Below are 20,390 nucleotides of genomic sequence, written 5' to 3'. Positions count from 1 at the left end.
CTCTGTCTGTGTGTTTATCCATCCATCCACCCATCCATCCATCCACCCATCCATAAATCCATCCATCCATCCATCCATCCATCCATCCATCCATCCATCCATCCATCCATCCAAACATCCAAACATCCATACATACATCTCTGTCTGTGTGTCTATCCATCCATCCATCCATCCAACCATCCATCCATCCATCCATCCATCCATCCATCCATCCATCCATCCATCCATCCAACCATCCATCCATCCACCTCTGTCTGTCTGTCTATCTCATATAAATATACACTACCGTACACTTGTTAATGTTTTTGAAAGAAGTCTCTATGCTCAAGGCTGCATTTATATGATCAAACAGTAATATAATTTAAAATGTAATTTATTCATTTGATGGCAAAGCTGAATTTACTTCATCATTACTCCAGTCTTCAATGTCACATGATCCTTCATAAATCATTCTAATATGATGATTTGCTGCTCAAGAAACAAATATTGCGCCGCTTAATATTTGGAAAATATTTTCAGGATTCTTTGATAAATGTAAAGTTCAAAAGAACATCTTTCCTTTCAAATACAAACCTTGTCATATTACAGTATAAATGTCATTATTGTAACTTTCGACCAATTTAAAGTATCCTTTCAGAATAAAAGTAAAAGTTAATGTATGCCTACAATTTCCACCTAAGTTCCTGGTAATACGAATCTACTTTTATGCAAATTTCTATAAACCCATGCTGTTTTGTGTCACTTGATGTCCTATGCAAAAGCTCCGTCCTGAAAAACAACCAGAACCGCCACAACACAACACGATCCAGAACCGAATGGATGCCTTTTCCTGGTTATCTGCTTGTTGTACATGGCTTTCATCTGATAGTCGTGTGCCTCACCCCTCCTGCTGGTCTGCCCGAGGCCAACACCAGCAGAAACCAATTAGCAGAAACGTCCATTAATTGCTCATCGGAGAGCTGCACATCTCCTTGGCTTCATAAAGCGAGAGACACAGGCGCTGCAATCAGTCACTTTAATCAAGTTTTTACCGACTGGTGCGATGTTCATGATTTGCTCAATCAAGGCATCATGGGCTATTTGTCTGCTGACCTCTTCCAACCCCACTTCCCCTTGCTCCTGTTCCTCCAACAGGAAAATGAGAGTATTCATCAGGGTCTCCCGAGAGAAACAGGCCATTGCTGTGACGAAGGAGTCTCTGCTGCAGGAGACAGAGCCAGTGCCGGTCCCACTCCTCACGCTGATTAGTTTAGTTTTCACGCCGCAGGGACACATCCAAGCTCCTTATTGCAGAAGCAGCTCAGCAGGATGACCAGGGGAAAAAACAGCCTCACCACATCTTTGCAGAAAGACAGGAAACTAGGCAAATGGATGCAAGGAACAGGAGAGTGGGTGGAACGAGTGATTGATTTCGTCCAGTTCTCAAAGACCTGAAAGGTAAATAAGTCCTTTTTTCCCCCACTGATGTCTAACCAACTACGGTGCCTGCAATCAATTCTTCAATTACAAGTCTTGCTAAGATGTAAGACCCAGAGCACATCATAGTTTGAAGTGTTCATTAAAAGCAAACGGATGAATGGATATGTATTTACAACAGCACCTTGAGCCAATATCACTTTTTTAAAGCCCCTTTGAGTCCATAAAATACAAAAAGGATGTCTCATCTGAAGAATTTAGTCATGTTCCATCAGATTTTTTAGTCTCTTTAAAAGGTGCAACTTTATATGTATACATATATATATATATATATGTGTGTATATACAGTATATATGTATAGGCCTATAAAGTATATATATATAGGTATATATATATAGTATATGTATATATACTGTGTGTGTGTGTGTGTGTGTGTGTGTGTGTGTGTGTGTGTGTGTGTGTGTGTGTGTGTGTGTGTGTGTGTGTGTGTGTGTGTGTGTGTGTGTGTGTGTGTGTGTGTGTGTGTGTGTGTGTGTGTGTGTGTGTGTGTGTGTGTGTGTGTGTGTGTGTGTGTGTGTGTGTGTGTGTGTGTGTGTGTGTGTGTGTGTGTGTATATATCAGTAAATATGTATACTGAAATAAAGGTATTTGAAATACATTTTGGTATAGGTTTATTCACTAGGGTAAACAAACTTTTTTCAACACTGATAATAAATATTGTTTCTTGATTATTGTACATTTTGTAAATTATTGTAAATTTTAATAATTTTTCACAATATTACTGTTTTTGATCAAATAAATGCAGCTTTGGTGAGCATAAAATACTTCTTTCAAACTTTGTGTGTATTTTTACCCTGTCAATATTTACTCAGCCTCATGTCATTTTAAACCCATATGCTGTTCAGTTTTTCCATGAATCACGGTGAATTTCGAAGAATCTTCACATATCTTTCACAGCTAACAGCTGTCTTTCGTTTACAAGCTTTAAAAAGCACCATAAAAGTCCTGTAAATGTATTTTAAAATTAGTTAATACATCTTTCATGCAAGTTTTCTGAGAGGTAGACAAAATGTCAGTCTGTATTAAGAGCGAAGGTCTATCATATTCAGGTTCAAAAACATTTAATGTATGTGAAGATTCTTCCGAATTCACCTTTAGTGTCTGACAGAGAAAAATAACACCATACAGATGTGGAACCGCATGAGGGTGAGTAAATGATGACCGAATTTTCCTTTTTGGGTGAATTATCCTTCCTCGTGGCAGCCTCATCATCTCACTGCCGAGAATGTAAGACTCGGATTTTGGATTTAATAAAACTGGGATTGTTATTGGTAGTCACAGAGAAATGTTACATTACATTTCTACTCATAAGTACAGTAGAACTCCAGCAGCTGGGATCACATTTTGGTGTTGCTGCACTGGAGGAGTGTAAACTTTAATAGTGGAGGCAATAAACACACACACACACACACACTGTGGTTTATTTGCAGTGGGCAGTGCAATAATCAGTTCAATAGAGCACAACAGCCTGAGAGAGAGCAACATCTGAACGGTGATTTAACTTTATTTTCAGTAGAATTCGGGTCCATGTGTTTGTTCGTGTGTGCCAGCGTAAAGGTGCTGTAAGTGATTTGGCTCATTTCCATCATATACAAAATCACTCCAAAACCCTGCCCTCCACAGACATGTCCAACACGATATCAGCCAAACTGGAACATTCACAATGATTGACAGGCAGAGAGCATTTCTAATTGCCTAGTTCTCTGATTAACTGGACTATGTTTTAGATCGGCTAAATCACATATATGTTCAGAATAAATACTAATATAGGTCTACTATATGCACAAATAAAACCAGAATGACCTGCAACATTTTGCTAAACATGTGCATAAGGCAAGATTATTGATAAACTGGAGCACATTACATACACAATGGTGCTTTCATAAAATAATTATAACCATAAAACAACTTACATATAAAATAAAATATACAAAAAAAAAGGTTTTATTAATTTAAAATGTCATAATAACCAGAAATGAAAATAAAAGAGAAGAATACATACTTATGAAATGTTTAAATATATATATAGCCTATTCCTATTTACAGTGTTGAATGAGTAATTGCAGTAATCTTAGCATGTCTTTTTTGACTCATCATTTAATCAGACTGCTAAGGGTTTTGCATTTGAACACAATATTCAATGAAAATTGCAAAATAGCCATATCTATTTTTAGTATAATAATTGGACATGCACTTATACCATTTTCACTTATACCATTTAAAATGTAAAAAAGCAGTATACAGTGTACATGCATAGTATATTATATGTATGTATCCCCTCTAGCATACAGTACATATCACAATGAGTAATAAGCTTCTATTCAGAATATATTCAGAGTTCAGTTTTAAGTGTTTTTCAAGATGAAATTGTCTCTTCTTACAAAATATAAATATAAATAAGAATACTTCAAGTTAATTTTATTAATTACAGGCTACTTAAGTAAATTTCAAAAATATTTTTAAGTATACTTTATGTAGTAAGTATACAAATTATATAAATGGACTCTAGTATACTTGTAAATGTACTGTTTCAGTATTTGGTACTAATATGGCCCACTTTTTAGTGTATAAAAGTATACTTTTAAGTATACTTCGTTTTTACATTTGCACTGCATAATATACTAGTGAACTTATGATAGTTACTTGTAGCACCTTTTTATAGTTTATGAAAGTACACTTTGAGGTACTCTCCGTGAACTCCTTTAGTAGTTGTACACTGCTTTTAAGTTTACTTTAGGTTCCAGTGAAGGTATTAATTTGTATACTTAAAATATACCTTTAACAATACTTTAAGTTTGGAGTAAAGTTTAAAGTAGGCTACTTAAAAGTATATGAAATCTGCTGTAAATTAATCTGTACACTATCAGTAGACTACACAAATTCTACTGTCAGTATAAGTCAAGTATTTAAGTGTAATTTTAAGTATAGCCTATTTCTGGGAAGTGCCTAAAAAGTAGACTAAAAGTAGGCTATCTTATTTCTAGTGCTAGTATAGCTTATTTCTAGTAATAGCACATTTGAATAAACTATTTTTTTGTGAGGGTCAGCTTGAGCATTCAGTCTAAAGATTGTTTGACTACTTGCATTGACTGTAAACTAGCAGTTAATATCCCCACGCCACATCACGTGGTGAGTTTCTACAGGATACTGACACCCAATTCTGCTCATTTCCTGTTTATCAATAATGAGTTCTTGTACGAGACAAAGGTTAGTAATTCAAGTTTCTCTTGCCAACTCCATCTGAACGATTATAAATGGGTCTGATTATTCACTTTGTCATGTGTGTCGACTGCATTTATCATGCTGCCTGATAAGTGGCACCATAAGCAAAAAACACAACAAGCACTTCATGTGAGTGTAAATCTGCCCGTAATTGCTGGGCTCCTCGGTATTGTGACGTTTCCATGGCAATTAAGGTTTCAGATTAGGCAATGGATTAGGCTTGGATTATCTGGGGATTACGATGGATGATCGCAGCAGTCAAAACAAGTTAATTACGCTCTTCATCCATTTATTTCAATCAATTTGATAAACATAGAAAACTCAATATTGCACTCTAGCGGAGGCATTGGAAATTACACCGAGGCTTGATCAGTCAGACTCATGTACTGAAGGTGCATTCATTATATTAATATTATTTTATAGTGTCCGCACCAAATATCAGATGTGTTTTCATTATGTCCAATAAGGATCCAGACGGTTTGACTCAATGTGCCGCAGCATTATCAGGCTGAAAGATTCTTTTAAATGAGCTCATTCTATTCAGCTTCATTTACAGCACACACTTAAATGTGATGGAAAACGTCCTTGTACTTTTTATGATTAAAGCTCAGCTGTTAGCCATATTATGCAGGTATATTACAGCTCGCCGGAGTCATGAACTCCAGAAATGAAAATTAAGAAAGGGAATGTCCAGTCCTTCACAGTTTTAGCTGGAAATTTACAGAACGGTCATGTCTGCTCTGATCAGTCTTTTAGGATTTTACCTTCCTATGGACCGGTAAGAAGTGTGAACTGGGAATTGTTCAGTCTGGTCGACTGTCATTTAAATTTTAATGATAATTGGGAAAAAATAAAATTAAACTGGGCATGAGCTATAATAGGAAGATATTTGTCTATGATTGCATTTATTTGAATGTCCCATTCCCATATATTTCCCTGCCTATCTTAATACGCCTACATGAAAGGTCTTGGAGCATTTTGAGTAAATGTTTTTTTTTACAGAGAATTAAGAGGCCTCGTTTAATGACAAAAAAACAGGCTTCTGATCAGGAAGATTCAAGATTCTTTATTGTCACTATACGAAGTTATAGCGAAATTGGAGCTATCCTTACAGTGGCATCACATATAACTTTGTGCAAACTAAACATCTAATTTAAATAAATACAATTTAAGTAGAATTTTAAAGAAACAATACGCCAATATACAGTACAATATGTCAATAAACAATATGCCACAATCAATACAACGCCAAAAAAAACAACAAAAAACACACACACACACACAACCAGTGCAAGGTTTTTTTTTGTTTTTTTTTAGTCACATGACTTTATAGATTTGACTTTAGTGTTTGAAAACAGAATGTTTTTTGTTAAAAAATGAAATATTAATTATATTTTTCTAGCATATAAGACAGTGTGCAATAAATATACACTCTAAAAAATGCTGGGTTGTTTTAACCCAATTTTGGGCCAAATATGGACAAACCCAGCCATTGGGTTACATTTTTTAATTGCATTTTTGATCCAACGTTTGGGTTTGTCCATATTTGACCCAAAATTGGGTTAAAACAACCCAGCATTTTTTAGAGTGTATATATAATTTTTTACATCATATTTTTATTTACAATTGTGCCATGACATTTGCCCTTTTAATAATCATGGTTTCCTCTTTTAACATTTTAAAGGAGTGACAAGATCAAATGATGCCCACATTATTCAGAGGTAAGTTTCTTTTAGAGTTTTTATCAATATCTCATGGATTTTATATGCATTATATTTATATTTTCTACAGATAAACCCCTATATAAAAAGTGTCATTTTCAAACTTTACTGTGACTTTAAAAGTATTAATGGTTTCATCCACAGGTGATCAACTGCCTTTGTTTTAAGCGTTGTTAAAAGGCCCTGAAACAGCCCGTGGATCAAACACCCATCACTCAGGTGTGAGTTATTGCACCTGTGCTGAAAATGCACCGGTCATGTGCAAGTGCACTACAGCTGCTGTTCCCTGCGCATGATCCTCCAAACCAGCCCTGCGTGTCCAAGAGAAGGATCTGTGACGCTTCGTTCAGTTAGGCAAGTGTCAGTTCTTTAACACCATCTGGATGGATTATGTCCATGCTTCTCACCCTGTAAGGTCTTTATAATGGGAAGTAGTTCTGGCAAAGTGTTACCTGAGCCCTCCAAAAATGGATGTTTTTCTCTTATCAACTCTGTTGTGAACTTCAAGAAACAAGAGACCGACAGGGAAAAGTGTGACGAGAAACAACAAGCTTGGCTTTGGAGGAGGAGAAGCGGCAGAAGAGCTTCCCGAGAAGGAATATCAGGAGTCAAGGAACTGGTTCGTCTGGAGGAGAGGATGAGGAATCCTAATGCAAAGTTTCGTGCGAAGTTTGATCCACGAATCACAGCGAGGTACCGATGAGTTCAGAATAGCATACTACCATACTGCAAAAAATAGAATGAGCATGTGTGTAGAATGGACACTTTATTGTGTGCACAGTATCTGAATTGTCTGTGTGTATTTGTAATGGGACATTTTAGTTGAAGTTTAGCAAAAAATGTTGTTTTATACACTGCGGTTAGTTTGCGGTTGGTAAGATTAAAAAATTTTTTTTTGAAAGAAATACCTTATGCTCACCAAGGCTGCGTTTATTTATGCCGTAAAAACAGTAATGTTTTGAAATATTATTACAATTAATGTTGTAATATATTTTACAATAAAAAATGTATTCCTGTGATGCGAAGCTGAATTTTCAGCAACCATTACTGCAGTCTTCAGTGTCACATGGTCAATCAGAAAGCATATACTTTTTTTTTTTTTCAGTGTAACACAAACAGAATTTTGCAAGAATGTTTTTTCAACAACAAAAGTGAACACAACTGTCAAGTTGTGTAATTTGACGTGCATTTTTAATTTTCATTGTTACAAATTAGTAATAATCTCAGCTGCAGTTTGTTAAATCTTTTTCCTTAATCAGGACTCACTTTTTGTTCGGACTGCCAGTAAATAAGACACTGAACATTATAGAATTAACATTTTAATGTAAATTAACTAGATGCCTCTCAGTGAATTAAACATTGATGTAATGAGGTGATGATGTGACTAATATAATGAGTTCATTTGACTGACATGTCATTGTCCACTTGCAATTCTTAGATGAATAGTAGCCAGTATTTATGCAGTAAACAGAAAGCTAGTATTCCATTCCTAACATAACCTTTATGAAATATTCTTGACAATGCCATAAACTTTATTACTTTAGACTGGATGACAGAATTAAGATATCAAACACGACATGTCAATTAAATATCTCTGCTATAATGAATTGCTTTATCATATTTATTAGTCCACCAGTGCCACTCTCAGCATTTAATATCAGGCTAAAAGTAATAATGAAATGTAATTTATGAAATAATGAGATGTAATTTAATTTGATGCATCCAATTACAGCAGCACAATAGTCTATCATAGCAGATGCTTCAGTGTTCAACAGGGTTATTATAGCTAACTAAAACTAAAACCATAAAAAAATATGTATTACTTGAAATAAAATAAATAATTGAAATAAAATAAAAAATAAAAATCACTTAATTATAAATCACCATAATTGATTGTATAACTTATTTTATTTCAGCTAGTTGCCACGGACACATTTATAATTTTAATTTAGTTTAACATGTACTTAAATAAAACTATTAATCAGGCACATATTTTAAAAAATGACAAAAACAAAATTAGACTTTAAGTAAGAGGAATGTATATTGAAAAAATGATATATTATGCTTTTTTAAATGTTAAACGTTCTTAGTTACAAAGTATAAAGTCACTCCAAAAGGAATTATTCTCTATATCAGTGTCACTGTTTCTGAACTCCCTGAAACGCCTCCACTGTAGTCTTGAGTTTTCTTCCGGGAATATGAACCTGTCACAATATTCCTCATTTAAATAATTCCTGCCAAAGACATATGCAAAATAAAAAGCGTGAAGCCTGGTTAAGTTGTGTTAGCACTGTGTTGAAACTCACAGTTATGGTAATAGCTGTGGCATTTCTGAAACGCATTCGAACCGGTTGACCAATCACAACACACTGCTCCAGCCGACCAATCACAACACACTGCTCCAGCCGACCAATCAGAGCACATTGCGCTATTCAGAAGGTCAATGATACTCAAATAACAGTGTGTATATCTGCTCTAGGTATGACATCAAGGCTCTGATAGGCTGTGGGAGCTTCAGCCGTGTGGTTCGTGCTGAGCACCGGCGCTCGCGCCAACCCTTCGCCATCAAACTTCTGGAGGTCAAAGGTCGTGAGGGTCACGAGGCCTGTCAAGCAGAGCTCGGCGTCCTGCGACGGGTGAACCACAGCAATGTCATCCGCCTGGCTGAGGTGTTCGAAACGCCACATCGCGTCTACCTGGTTCTGGAGCTGGCCACGGGAGGAGAGCTCTTGGAGCGCATGCTCGCCCGAGGAACCTTCAGAGAACGGGACGCCACCAAAGCCTTGAAGATGGTGGCCAGCGGGCTGTGCTATCTCCACTCGCTAGGCGTCATCCACAGGGACCTCAAACCTGAAAACCTACTGTACTACCACCCGGGACAGGACTCGCGCTTGATCATAACCGACTTTGGGCTCGCTTGTTGGGACAAGACGCCGGCCTCGTTTCAAAGCAAGGAAGATACAAGTGTCTCAACTCACGACACTAACTGCGGCTCGTCCTTTAGCACTGTAGACTTCGAGAAGAGCCGTCAGAGTAAAGATTGGGCTGTGAGGACACTCTGCGGGACACCGGAGTACCTGGCCCCTGAGATGCTGGCTCAGAGACCCTGTGGCAGCGCTGTGGATATGTGGGCGCTGGGCGTCATCACTTACATCGTGCTGAGCGGATCACTGCCCTTCGACCAGAGCAGCCGCCCGAGGCTCTTCAGGGCCATTCTCAGGGGCAGCTTCAGTTTCCATGGTGACGTGAGTGTCGCAATACCTTTCCTCACAGTTATCATACACACATCCAGTGGCCTAAAAAGTATTTGGACACATAAGACTAGGGATGCACCGATAGGATTTTTTAAATGCCGATAACGATTTTAACTATTGGCTGCTTTACAACATTTAGAGGTTATTTTTGCAAAAAACAAAAAAAAACAAATCTTAAACCAACATTATTTTATGATTATGCAACAGACGTTATACATTATACTACATTACTCTGTGCCTTCACGCAGTTAATTAATAAACTACCGGTTTGTTATATCTGCCTTTTTCATGCTATAGCTGATACATTGTTGCATCTCTGCTTAAGACACACTTAAAATGATCTGAATCTCATTGCATTAAATTACAAATTATCAAACCAAATGCAGCTTTAAAGGGCACCTATTATGGAATTTTGAAATTTACCTTTCATGTAGTGTGTAACATAGATCTAAGTGAACAAAAACATCCTGCAAAGTTTGAAATATGAAAGTGCACCGTATATAAAGTTATTGTCTTTCAAAAGTGAGAGTCGACTCTGAGTCATTTTTATGAATCGTTAGAAGACCGAAGCTTTTTCTCTGACTAGATGACGTCAACTTGTCAAGTTATTTGAATACGATACGCCCACTTATTGCGCTCCAAGGCCAGGGAAAACATCATGGCGACGAGACGCTGTGTTCTGAAGTTCTCAAAAGCAAACTTTTTTCATCTGCCCAAGGAGGAGCATTTGAAGACTAAGTGGCTACAATTCACTATACCACAGAAGTATAGTCCGAGCCTTGTGCTTTGTTCGCGTCATTTTGAAGACGATTGCTTTTTAAATGCAATCAAACTTGGATTCGCGAGCCGGCTGATATTGAAGGAAGGTTCAGTTCCAAGTGTATTTGCATCAGCTTCCTCCTCCGTATCACAACCTGTAAGTGTTATTATTAATTTTTGCTTTTATATTTTATGTAGCATGCTTAATAATTATTTTGTTTGTTGTGTAAGCACCGTTTAGCTTCTAGGTCTTCAATGACAATTGTATTGAGATATGTGAAGTGTTTGTCGTTGTTTTCGGAGTTGTCTAAAGAATAGAATAATACCTCGTAGTAACGTAACTACATTTTTTTTTTGTAAAAACGTTATGTTTATGCATCGGGCTAATGCAAACAAAGACTGATTGTGCTTTTACAATATGATCTCTGGGCTATGCTCGCTAACATAACATTAAATTCTTTATCTTATTTTTCGTTTTTTACTACAAACTATAAAGCAGTGGACTATAATCATTATTATAATACAATTTAATTGATAAAAGCATCATTGCACTCCGTGTTAAAAATAAGTATTATCTCTGTAAACACTGCTGGGTCATCTGACCAATCACCGCAGATTAGCGTCGCGCAAAGGCGGGGTTTGAAAAACGAGTCGTTGAACGAATCATTTGGGAGTCGGTGAGCAAATCAGGTACAAATAAATGCATATTATACGAAAACAAAAGTGTTTTTTGTCATTGCATGCACGTAAAACTGTTGTTGGGGACTCCCACAACAACATTAGGAACATTTTAAATGTCATAATAGGTGCCCTTTAAGTGAAGTGTTACCAAATATTATATCACGATTTAAGAGACTTTTTCAAAAACATAAACAAATCTTACCGACCCAAAAATGTATAAGTTCCGTTTTAAAGCCATAATGACATTTAATACATTTTTAACTGACCAACTGTATCCAGATACTTTTTGGGGCAAACTATGTTATTTTCTTTGTGTACTTTGTTCATAATCTTCATAATCAAAATTGAGCTTGTGATGGCCTAACAGCACTTAGACACCTGGAATGAACCAGAGCAATGAAACATTCAGCCGAGTGTAAAGTAAAGGGCAAACAGAGTTTGTGTGTGTGGGAAGGTGAAATCTGGTCACCTGTGTAAACAGCCACCAGCTACCTGACTTATGTGTCGCCCACCCACACCCGCGTGTGTGTGTGTGTGTGTGTGTGTGTGTGTGTGTGTGTGTGTGTGTGTGTGTGTGTGTGTGTGTGTGTGTGTGTGTGTGGCTTTACAATGCATCCATATGAAGTTGTCTTGTGTGCTTATACAGGCAATCACCTCTTTAATAAACATGTTTTAATTTCCAAATGTAATTTATTTTTATATGATTTTTTGTAGCACATAGAGTCCATCTTGAGATAGTAAAAAAAAAAGAGAAATTAAAGTGATTAAATAGCTGAAGCTTAAAAAAAGATCCCCTGGAAAACATTAGTAGATTAAATACAATGTTATATTATTTAATAAACAAAACTGACATACATTGTTTTGGTATTAAATGCTAATTTTATAATTTTTTTAATTCACATTTTAAAAAATGACTAAAAGGTAACACTTTATAATGGCCTAAGCCTTGTTACATGTAGTTACTATAGTAATAACTATAAAGTATGGATAATTACATGCAACTAACCCTAAACCAAACCCTAATCCTATAGTAAGTAGTACATGTAGTTACACAGGGACACCTTAAAATAAAGTGTAACCAAAAATACATTTATTTTCAAAAATATATGAAAACCGCTGGTTTTAAATACTGGTAAAGAATAAAACCTACAATTGTAAGAACTTGGTATGCAGTTTTATTATTGATTTGCTTTCAGTTTCTGATTTATTCATGTTTCCATGGATTTTTCATTTGCATTCTATTTTTAAACCCTGCGTCTACTTATATGTCCTGTATATTAATGTTAAAGTTAATCAAAAGTTCTCGCACTGTGCGCTGAACACACCTGATCGTTTAGCGCAAATCTGTTTCATCTCTCTCATTTAATACTACACAGATGATACTCACACTTATTAAAGACTCTGGAGAACGCTACACAACAAAGTTTAAAAACAACTTAAAATAAGGACTGAGCCTTTTTTTCATTAAAGCCTCATTGCAGAATTCATTTTTTATGTGCGCCTGGAAGTGAATTCAAATGCTGCGCTTTGGTGTGTAATTAGAAACCAGTCGGCCATCCTTTATAGGTTAAACACATGCAGGCACGGACCCATGTTTCTGCGCAGATATATATTTAACCACATGAATACACAATCACTCTGCAGGACAGAATGATAGATTGAACCGCAGAACACCAGAGGTAGTTGTTCGGCTCTCACTATGTTTTATTGATGTCAGATTTCTCTCTTTTTCCTTGATGAAATTGTTGGATTCTTTACTTCAGTTGACATAGAGCACAGCAAGACTAATGCACCTTAATGTTTTCTTGTAAACTCGTGTTTTTCTGCGTTTCTGTGTGTTTGAATGAAACTTGCTCTTTGAAATCCATTTGTCAGCAACATACTTGCAATTGTCAATTTCATGGCTGATTAATTGTCATTACTGTGTGTGTGTGTGTGTGTGTGTGTGTGTGTGTGTGTGTGTGTGTGTGTGTGTGTGCGTGTGCGTGCGTGTGCGTGTGTGCGTGCGTGTGTGTGGTCCTAAACCCTACATTGTGGTGACAAATGTCCCCAGAAGTGTAGCAATAGCACTAATTTTTGACCTTGTGCATTCTGAGAAAAATTTATACAAAAGCTGTCACTGTACCCGTTAAAAATTTTATATGTACCATTTAGGTATTAATATATACATTTGAGGTACAAAAATGCACTCTTTATGTGTACTTTGTACAAAATATTATAATGTATTTTAAAAGTATACTTTGAATGCATTGTTACAATGATCATTTCCAGCACACAGTTAAAATATACCTAAAATATATTTGTAATAAAGTGCAAATAGATAGAAAAAAATATATATTTTTAGAAAATATACTAAAGTACAATTATTTTTAAGTGTGTTAAAAGTTGTGAAAATAGGTAAAATCATGATGCTAATATATTTAATATATTTAGAGATACAATTTTTGTTAGTATATTTGCAATGTACTATTGACAATATTCAAATACAATAAAGAATACTTTTTTTTCACTAGGGAGGTGTACCTAGTGTGGGGACTTTCTGTTCCCCATGAGGAAAACAGCTTATAAAAATATATATATTTTATATATTTTATATATAGCTGTTTTTTATATAAAAATGCAGAAAGTTTTCTGTGATGGGTAGTGTTAGGGACTGGAATATACAGTTTATACTGTATGACAACAATCATTATGACCGGAAAGTCCCCATAAAACATGGAAACCGTGTGTGTGTGTGTGTGTGTGTGTGTGTGTGTGTGTGTGTGTGTGTGTGTGTGTGTGTGTGTGTGTGTGTGTGTGTGTGTGTGTGTGTGTGTGTGTGTGTGTGTGTGTGTGTGTGTGTGTGTGTGTGTGTGTGTGTGTGTGTGTGTGTGTGTGTGTTGTATACGCTACATTGTCATGTGACCTCAATAGGTTGCATGTTTACTTCAGCATGTGGCATCCAGCTACTGTCTCAGTCCATGCAAATAATGAGTAAGGAAAAAGTTTAAAATCATGAATTCAATTATTTCTACAGTAATTTTGTTTTTATTAGGTGTATTCTTAACATCATGTCCAACCCCCCCCCCCCCCCCCCCCACCCCAGTGATGTGACAACTTCCTGTATTTTGCTTATCCAATCAGAGTCAGAATCATCTTTTGTAAACTCTTTTTGATTCACACAGATCATCATTTATTCTCGCTTGCTTTTCTTGTTTTTCTTTCTGTTATACCATAAAATAAATTCCTCTGAGAGCTTCTCAGATATCAGAGATGGTTATTAACTCCTACAAATTAGCGGTGAGTCTCAGATCTATTCAAAACCGGTGACATTTATTGACTAATGTCTTCACATTCAGACTGCGACGAGGCGAAAATGCCAAGTTATATATCTAATGCAGCTTAAGAGGCAGAAGCGTCGGTGACAGGTCAGTGGTGGTCAGACGCCGGCGGTCCGGTCTCCATTCAGTGCGTGTGTGTGTGTGTGTGTGTGTGTGTGTGTGTGTGTGTGTGTGTGTGTGTGTGTGTGTGTGTGTGTGTGTGTGTGTGTGTGTGTGTGTGTGTGTGTGTGTGTGTGTGTGTGTGTGTGTGCTCAGTGACATTTACAGCCATAGATGTGCTGTTGGTTCTCAGATCTGTGGTGATTTGATGCTGTTCGAAACACAGACTGAATGCAACACCAGCAGTGAAAGGAAAGTAGTGCTGGTTTTCATGCTGGAAAAGTGTGGGCTGGAGGGTTTGATTCAGAGATCAGTATAAGGATTCTGATAAAGATATTTCATTTCTTGGAGTCTTTTCAAGGTTATTGAATCATGCACCGATCTGTAAAACATTCTCTCCAGACAATTGGTGTTAATTTAAAATGAACTTTTTTATTTGAAGGGGTTATTTTAAGGAATACAACTTTCCTTGAGATAAAAGATGCGTTATGAAAATATACTTTTACTTTCACAACTCAAAACCTTCCCGGCTAGGTTTGCTTGTTTATGTATCCACTAGCGGATATAAAAATGCTGCACACCCCTGTTAAAACGTGTGTGTGTGTGTGTGTGTGTGTGTGTGTGGGGTGGGGGGGGGGGGGGGGTACTATTACAAAGATAATAGTATTAGTTCAGGTGTGTGCACACTTATGCAGTTATGTTATTTCAGTGGCATTACATTTTATGTTGTCATTTTTACTTTTAATATTATTTATCTCTGTTTCATTGTTTACATCAGAAGAACCAGGGGTGTTGAACAAGGGTGTGTGTGTGTGTGTGTGTGTGTGTGTGTGTGTGTGTGTGTGTGTGTGTGTGTGTGTGTGTGTGTGTGTGTGTGTGTGTGTGTGTGTGTGTGTGTGTGTGTGTGTGTGTGTGTGTGTGTGTGTGTGTGTGTGTGTGTGTGTGTGTGTGTGTGTGTGTGTGTGTGTGTGTGTGCGTGCGTGCATGTGAAAAATACCTTGATCAATATTATGTATGGACTTTTATTATACTGACAAACTCTCAATCTCTCTCCTTCAGCCATGGAAATCAGTATCTACATTGGCCAAAAGCTTCATCGATCAGCTCCTGACCCTTGACCCCGAGCACCGTATGACCGCTGAGGAAGCTCTCAAGCATCCGTGGCTGGTCAGCATGGCAGCCTGTTCCTCTAACAAGAACCTACACCGCTCCATTTCCCGAAACCTCCAGCGGCGGGCGTCACGGGCCTCCTCTCGCTGCCCCAGCTCGGGCTCTACTGCTGGGTCACGGACATCGATGAGGTCTGGGTTACGGTTACAGCGACAGGTCACAGTGCCTGAAGTGCCTTAGTACAGGCTCAAGTTTTGGACCCTGTGGACAAGATTTCTATGTGAGAGGCCTAAAGTGCTGTCACTCATTTCACATGTGAAAGAGAGAAAATGAAATGACTAATATTATAATTGGACCTCCAGGAACAAAATTAAAGGATCAAAAATGTACATGATCCCTGAAAACGTGTAGATTAACTTTAATGTAGAAATACAGACATTTTTTAAAGGTATATCATCATCTATGCACCCATACTAATATATTTATGATGCATTTGTGCTGATTTCTCTTCAGCAGATCTGTGATCTCCTACTCATGATGAACAGCGAAGGAGTTTAAAGTCTCCTATAAAAAGAAAAGCACAGATCAGCACCTCTGCTCGGTTCTCCCACATCCATCCCTTCATTAATCAGATGAGGAGGAGCTGATTATATAAACTCACTATTCTATTTTAAAATGTACATTTTTCACCCCTGAAGAATCACGCACCGGACTAAAACGCAAACGGAAAGGGAGTGTAAACCTCAAATGGTCTGATCTGCAGATTTTCCGTCCTGCTTTTCTTCATATTATCAGAAATTAAGACTTTTATTCAGCAATGGATGCATTCAATTAATCAGCATATAATGATTCACGATAGCTACAGCACTAGCCTCGAGTAACGTACCTTAACGTTATTGCTTTTATAAAACGGTTACTACACAAGGCAAATATTAAAGCCGAAAAATGTGTATCTATGCTACTTTTATGAAGTAAATTCACTAAAAGCCTTCCTTCCGCTGGAAAAAAAATAGTCCCTGACCGTAAACATCAAGAGAAGTTACAATATTTCACCAATAGATGGCGGCAAAGACTGTCTTTATGAGCGAGTCATTCCAGTAGTTCAGCAGAGAGATATTGAAAGTATAAAATCAAACTTGTGATCACGGAGAAGGAAGACGCAACTGACAGATGTCTATAGGCACGGGAAAACCCATTAACGTTAACTGTTAAAAAGACAAGATATCGCAGCCGACAATAAAAACGGATTTTTTAAATTATGAATATAGGACTGACCTGAAGGAAAACTATGTCTACTGTAAATGCAGGTACACTCGCTTACTCGATCTCTCACAATAATACTCTCTAGCTTCAATGAACAATATCAATGAGAACAAACATGTGTTTACATTGCTAAGAGCGGTTGCTAGGGGTGTTGTGTAGTGATACATAGAACCGTTGGGTGAAGCGGTCATAGCCGTGTTTTATCGTCAATAAAACACAGCTATTGACCAATCCGAATCAAGGATTGGAACTAAGCGTTTTATAAAATGCAGTAGCATTCAGATGTTTTATATTTTTATTTGGAGTGTCCAAACCTATTGTGGTCACGAAGAACAAAGCAAATAATCTTGACAATGATGTGGAATCAGTCTGTCGAACTGACATCAATGTAAGAAGATGGAGGATTGTGTTTTCATTGTGTTCAATGACTTTTGCTCTGTTATAAAGGTGACATGTTTTAAGTGTCTGCAGACATTTTGACTTGATCTTTGACACATTAGGGAGTTTTTCCTTGCCACATCACTGATGCGATTAAGTCACTATACTTTATGTAAAACTTCCTTTTTTAGAGTTATGAAGTAGTTTTATGGTGAAATATGGCAATGCCCTTGTAGAGAAAAAGAAAAAAAAGGCAGTGAGTGCCCTCTGTTGGACAAATATTCAATTGCATGGACTTTTGTTTTGTTTTGCATTACATAAGAAAATGATGTCTCTTTATTCTAATACATGCATCATTTTACAATAATTCTGATGTGTGATAAAATGCTGTTAGGACCAACATTTCCTTATGCTTATTATATTACTGAGAAACAAACAGATACATTTTAATTTTCTCACCATTAGATGTAGCCTAATCATCATTACATTTGTTTTCTTCTACCCATTTGTTTTTAATTAATTTTGCATCTGTTTTCTTTTGCTCTGTTGGGAAATATTTAAACATCTTCAATATACAGCTTCATATAAAGCTGTTTTGTGCATTGGGCCGTTCTGCTCTCAGCTCAATATCTGTTAATGGCGTTTGTGATGACTACTAAAAAACATCCTGACCATTAAACAGAATTAGCAATAAAATAACCATGAAGACCTTGGCTGCTTCTGAATTCCTGTGCTTTATTTACGAATGTAGGAATTCAGTCTGTCAATTAAGCCATGCATGAGGAAAAATTAAAAGATCTGCTTGATAGTTTTCTGCCATTTTTACTTGGCTCCATCATAGTCATTTTAACTAAAACCAGTGTTTTATGAATGCATTAATTAAGTAAAGTAAGGGATTACTCTTAATTTTACTGAAATTAATTACAGTTACTTCTGATGTAATTGCATTAAATGCTGTATTGACTATAGAACAATTCTTTCTTTACGTTTATCAAAATTTAACGTCTAATGTCAAAATGTATGTTTTTAATGTAACCTCCCATTAAATATGTTTGTCAGTTCAAGAATAATGTGATTATTGTTATATTTTTTAAATAACATAATATTTAATTATATAATTGTATATATTTATTTGAAAGAATTAAAAGTGCAGTCCTTGAGCGGTTGATGGGATTTAGTAATTAGTACAGTAATGACACTGTTGAAGATGTAATTAGTAGCTAAAGTAATTAATTACTTTTTTTAGAAGTAAAACTAAAGCTAAAGAAAGCCTTTTCATTATTTGACATTAAATAAATGTCAATTATTTCACGTTTCCAAGGCAATATTAATTATTTTCATTTAGTTTAACTTGATTTAATAATATACACTAAATCTGAAATCAAAATTAATAGAAACTACTATATAGACATATTTTTTAAATATCAATAATGATAATAATAAAAATGTCAATATAATATAAAAACATTTAAAATATGAATTAAAACTCAATGACACTAAAACAACACTGGATCCTAAGGCCTTATTGAATAGAATCTGCATCTCATACGAGTAGGCTATTTTCCACCATTATTTTATGTATGTATTTATTTATTTTCAGTTAGAACTCAATGTTGGGTCATGACCCTATAGTTGAGAACTGCTGGCTTATAATAGATTACAGGTCAAAGGTCAATGAATGAACGAAATGAATTGCTTATGTTGTTGAATTAGATAACAGCATCTGCTAAACGAATAACTGTAAAGGTCAAGCAAAATGTAAAAGTCCCAATTCTGCTCTTTGACCTTCGCCCGCTGTGTTGCTTCCACTTCACCATATGGCGGCTCCCAGCTCCCACACAGTGCATGAGTTGTATAAACCCATACTTTAATGCTGCTTTTTGGCCATTTCTGGACAGTTCTTGTGCCCATTCCCTTCATTGTATGGAAGACAACTCCATGAACAGTGAGTAAATAATGACCGAATGTTTATTTCTGGCCAACTGTATCATTAAACTGTAATAAACTGTGAATTAAAATGAACATGACATTGATGCAACCCACTAAATCCAATTATTTGTTATGTGCGTCTGCAGGATGAATCTCATGAGGAAGTGGAGACAATGCGCATGTCTATTATTGACCACTAGAGGGCGTAAGGAGATCAATGTCTTACAATCACGTGACGGCTGCTATTCTGCATCACAACAAGGAGTGAGTGACCTAGCCTACTGGAGTTCATGTTTAAATAAGGCAAGCCAGAACAGATTCAGTGACAATTAATGCTAAACTAAGGGTTATTAGGCTATTTATGCATAAAAGCTTTTGATAGCACATATAGATAGTCAAAGAATCTAAGTATACTTTGCATATGAACATGTGCCTTTTGTGGATTTCAGTAGGCCTATGAGTAGGCTACAGGAAAGAAGAAGATACAAAAAAAATGTAAAAGAAGAAGAAAAACCAGAAAGAGAGACTAGACAAAGAAGGACACAGAGAAGACGGCTTGTTTGGGAGGGAGATAAAGCATTTTCCCCCAGCGAATGTGTTATATAACTCAGAAGCAACCTCTTAAATGAGAGTCAGACACCACTGCATTAGAGTCAGACAAACTGGAGCAACACTGCTGTACTGTCAACTTCACATATACTGTTGGTTGGTAAAAGCTTGTTGGATTTAACTATGCAGCCAGCTACATGTTTTTATGATAATTCAAAAATGTATTAAAATGAAATATTCAAAGCACATGAATCAGCGTTTCACACCCATCACAGAGGAAGAGCAAGTTATTATAATTAAAGATTACAAAGAACAACTTTTTTGTGTGGAATAACATGCACAATGAATCGTTCCTAATAAGATCAGGGACAGAAAAATAAAAATAAACCTACAGTTGTATGATTTTGAATTAATTTAAACAAAGAAAACAAGTATTTACGATTATTCACTTTTTTTTTTTTAAATAAAAGAGAAGGCAGTCTTAGCTAACAGAAAAACACTTTAAATCAACACTGACCCAACCATTCATAAAAAAAATAAGTTTTTCAGTGTGTGTTTTGGAACCCATGTCAATATTAGGCTACTCACATTTAACTCTAGTGTCAAACAATTACAAATGTGTGGAATTG

At 36.3% G+C, this 20,390-nt stretch overlaps 1 protein-coding gene across 5 annotated transcripts; it reads left to right on the top strand.

Moving 5' to 3' along the window:
• Positions 1-4,595: 4,595 nt before the first annotated feature.
• On the top strand, positions 4,596-20,037 carry LOC306989571 (serine/threonine-protein kinase H1). 5 transcript variants are annotated; one of them, XM_079595418.1, is made up of 10 exons: positions 4,596-4,683; positions 6,383-6,419; positions 6,564-6,773; positions 6,928-7,112; positions 8,899-9,664; positions 15,592-15,922; positions 16,156-16,949; positions 19,182-19,228; positions 19,359-19,476; positions 19,662-20,037. In XM_079595418.1, exons 4-6 carry the CDS (start codon positions 7,057-7,059, stop codon positions 15,880-15,882), a joined length of 1,113 nt encoding a protein of 370 aa, XP_079451544.1. In that variant the 5' UTR covers positions 4,596-4,683; positions 6,383-6,419; positions 6,564-6,773; positions 6,928-7,056; the 3' UTR covers positions 15,883-15,922; positions 16,156-16,949; positions 19,182-19,228; positions 19,359-19,476; positions 19,662-20,037. The 5 variants fall into 5 exon arrangements, with proteins under 5 accessions (XP_079451544.1, XP_079451540.1, XP_079451541.1 ...); XM_079595417.1 differs by having other exon boundaries at positions 4,598-4,683; positions 15,592-16,949; XM_079595416.1 differs by having other exon boundaries at positions 4,610-4,683; positions 6,564-7,112.
• The last annotated feature ends 353 nt before the right edge of the window (positions 20,038-20,390 follow it).

Source organism: Phoxinus phoxinus (genome assembly GCF_949152265.1).
Source record: "Phoxinus phoxinus genome assembly, chromosome: 21".
NCBI classification, from domain to species: Eukaryota; Metazoa; Chordata; class Actinopteri; order Cypriniformes; family Leuciscidae; genus Phoxinus; species Phoxinus phoxinus.
The sequence above is the reverse complement of the archived record's forward strand: the minus strand, read 5'-3'. Positions and strand labels throughout refer to the sequence as shown.

Excerpts from the sequence above, each read along its gene's own strand:
- LOC306989571 (XM_079595415.1), top strand. The coding sequence starts at position 6,844 with ATGGGAAGTAGTTCTGGCAAAGTGTTACCTGAGCCCTCCAAAAATGGA. Across the intron at positions 7,113-8,898 it reads GATCCACGAATCACAGCGAG|GTATGACATCAAGGCTCTGA; the intron begins GTACCGATGAGT and ends TATCTGCTCTAG. Across the intron at positions 9,665-15,591 it reads GCTTCAGTTTCCATGGTGAC|CCATGGAAATCAGTATCTAC; the intron begins GTGAGTGTCGCA and ends TCTCTCCTTCAG.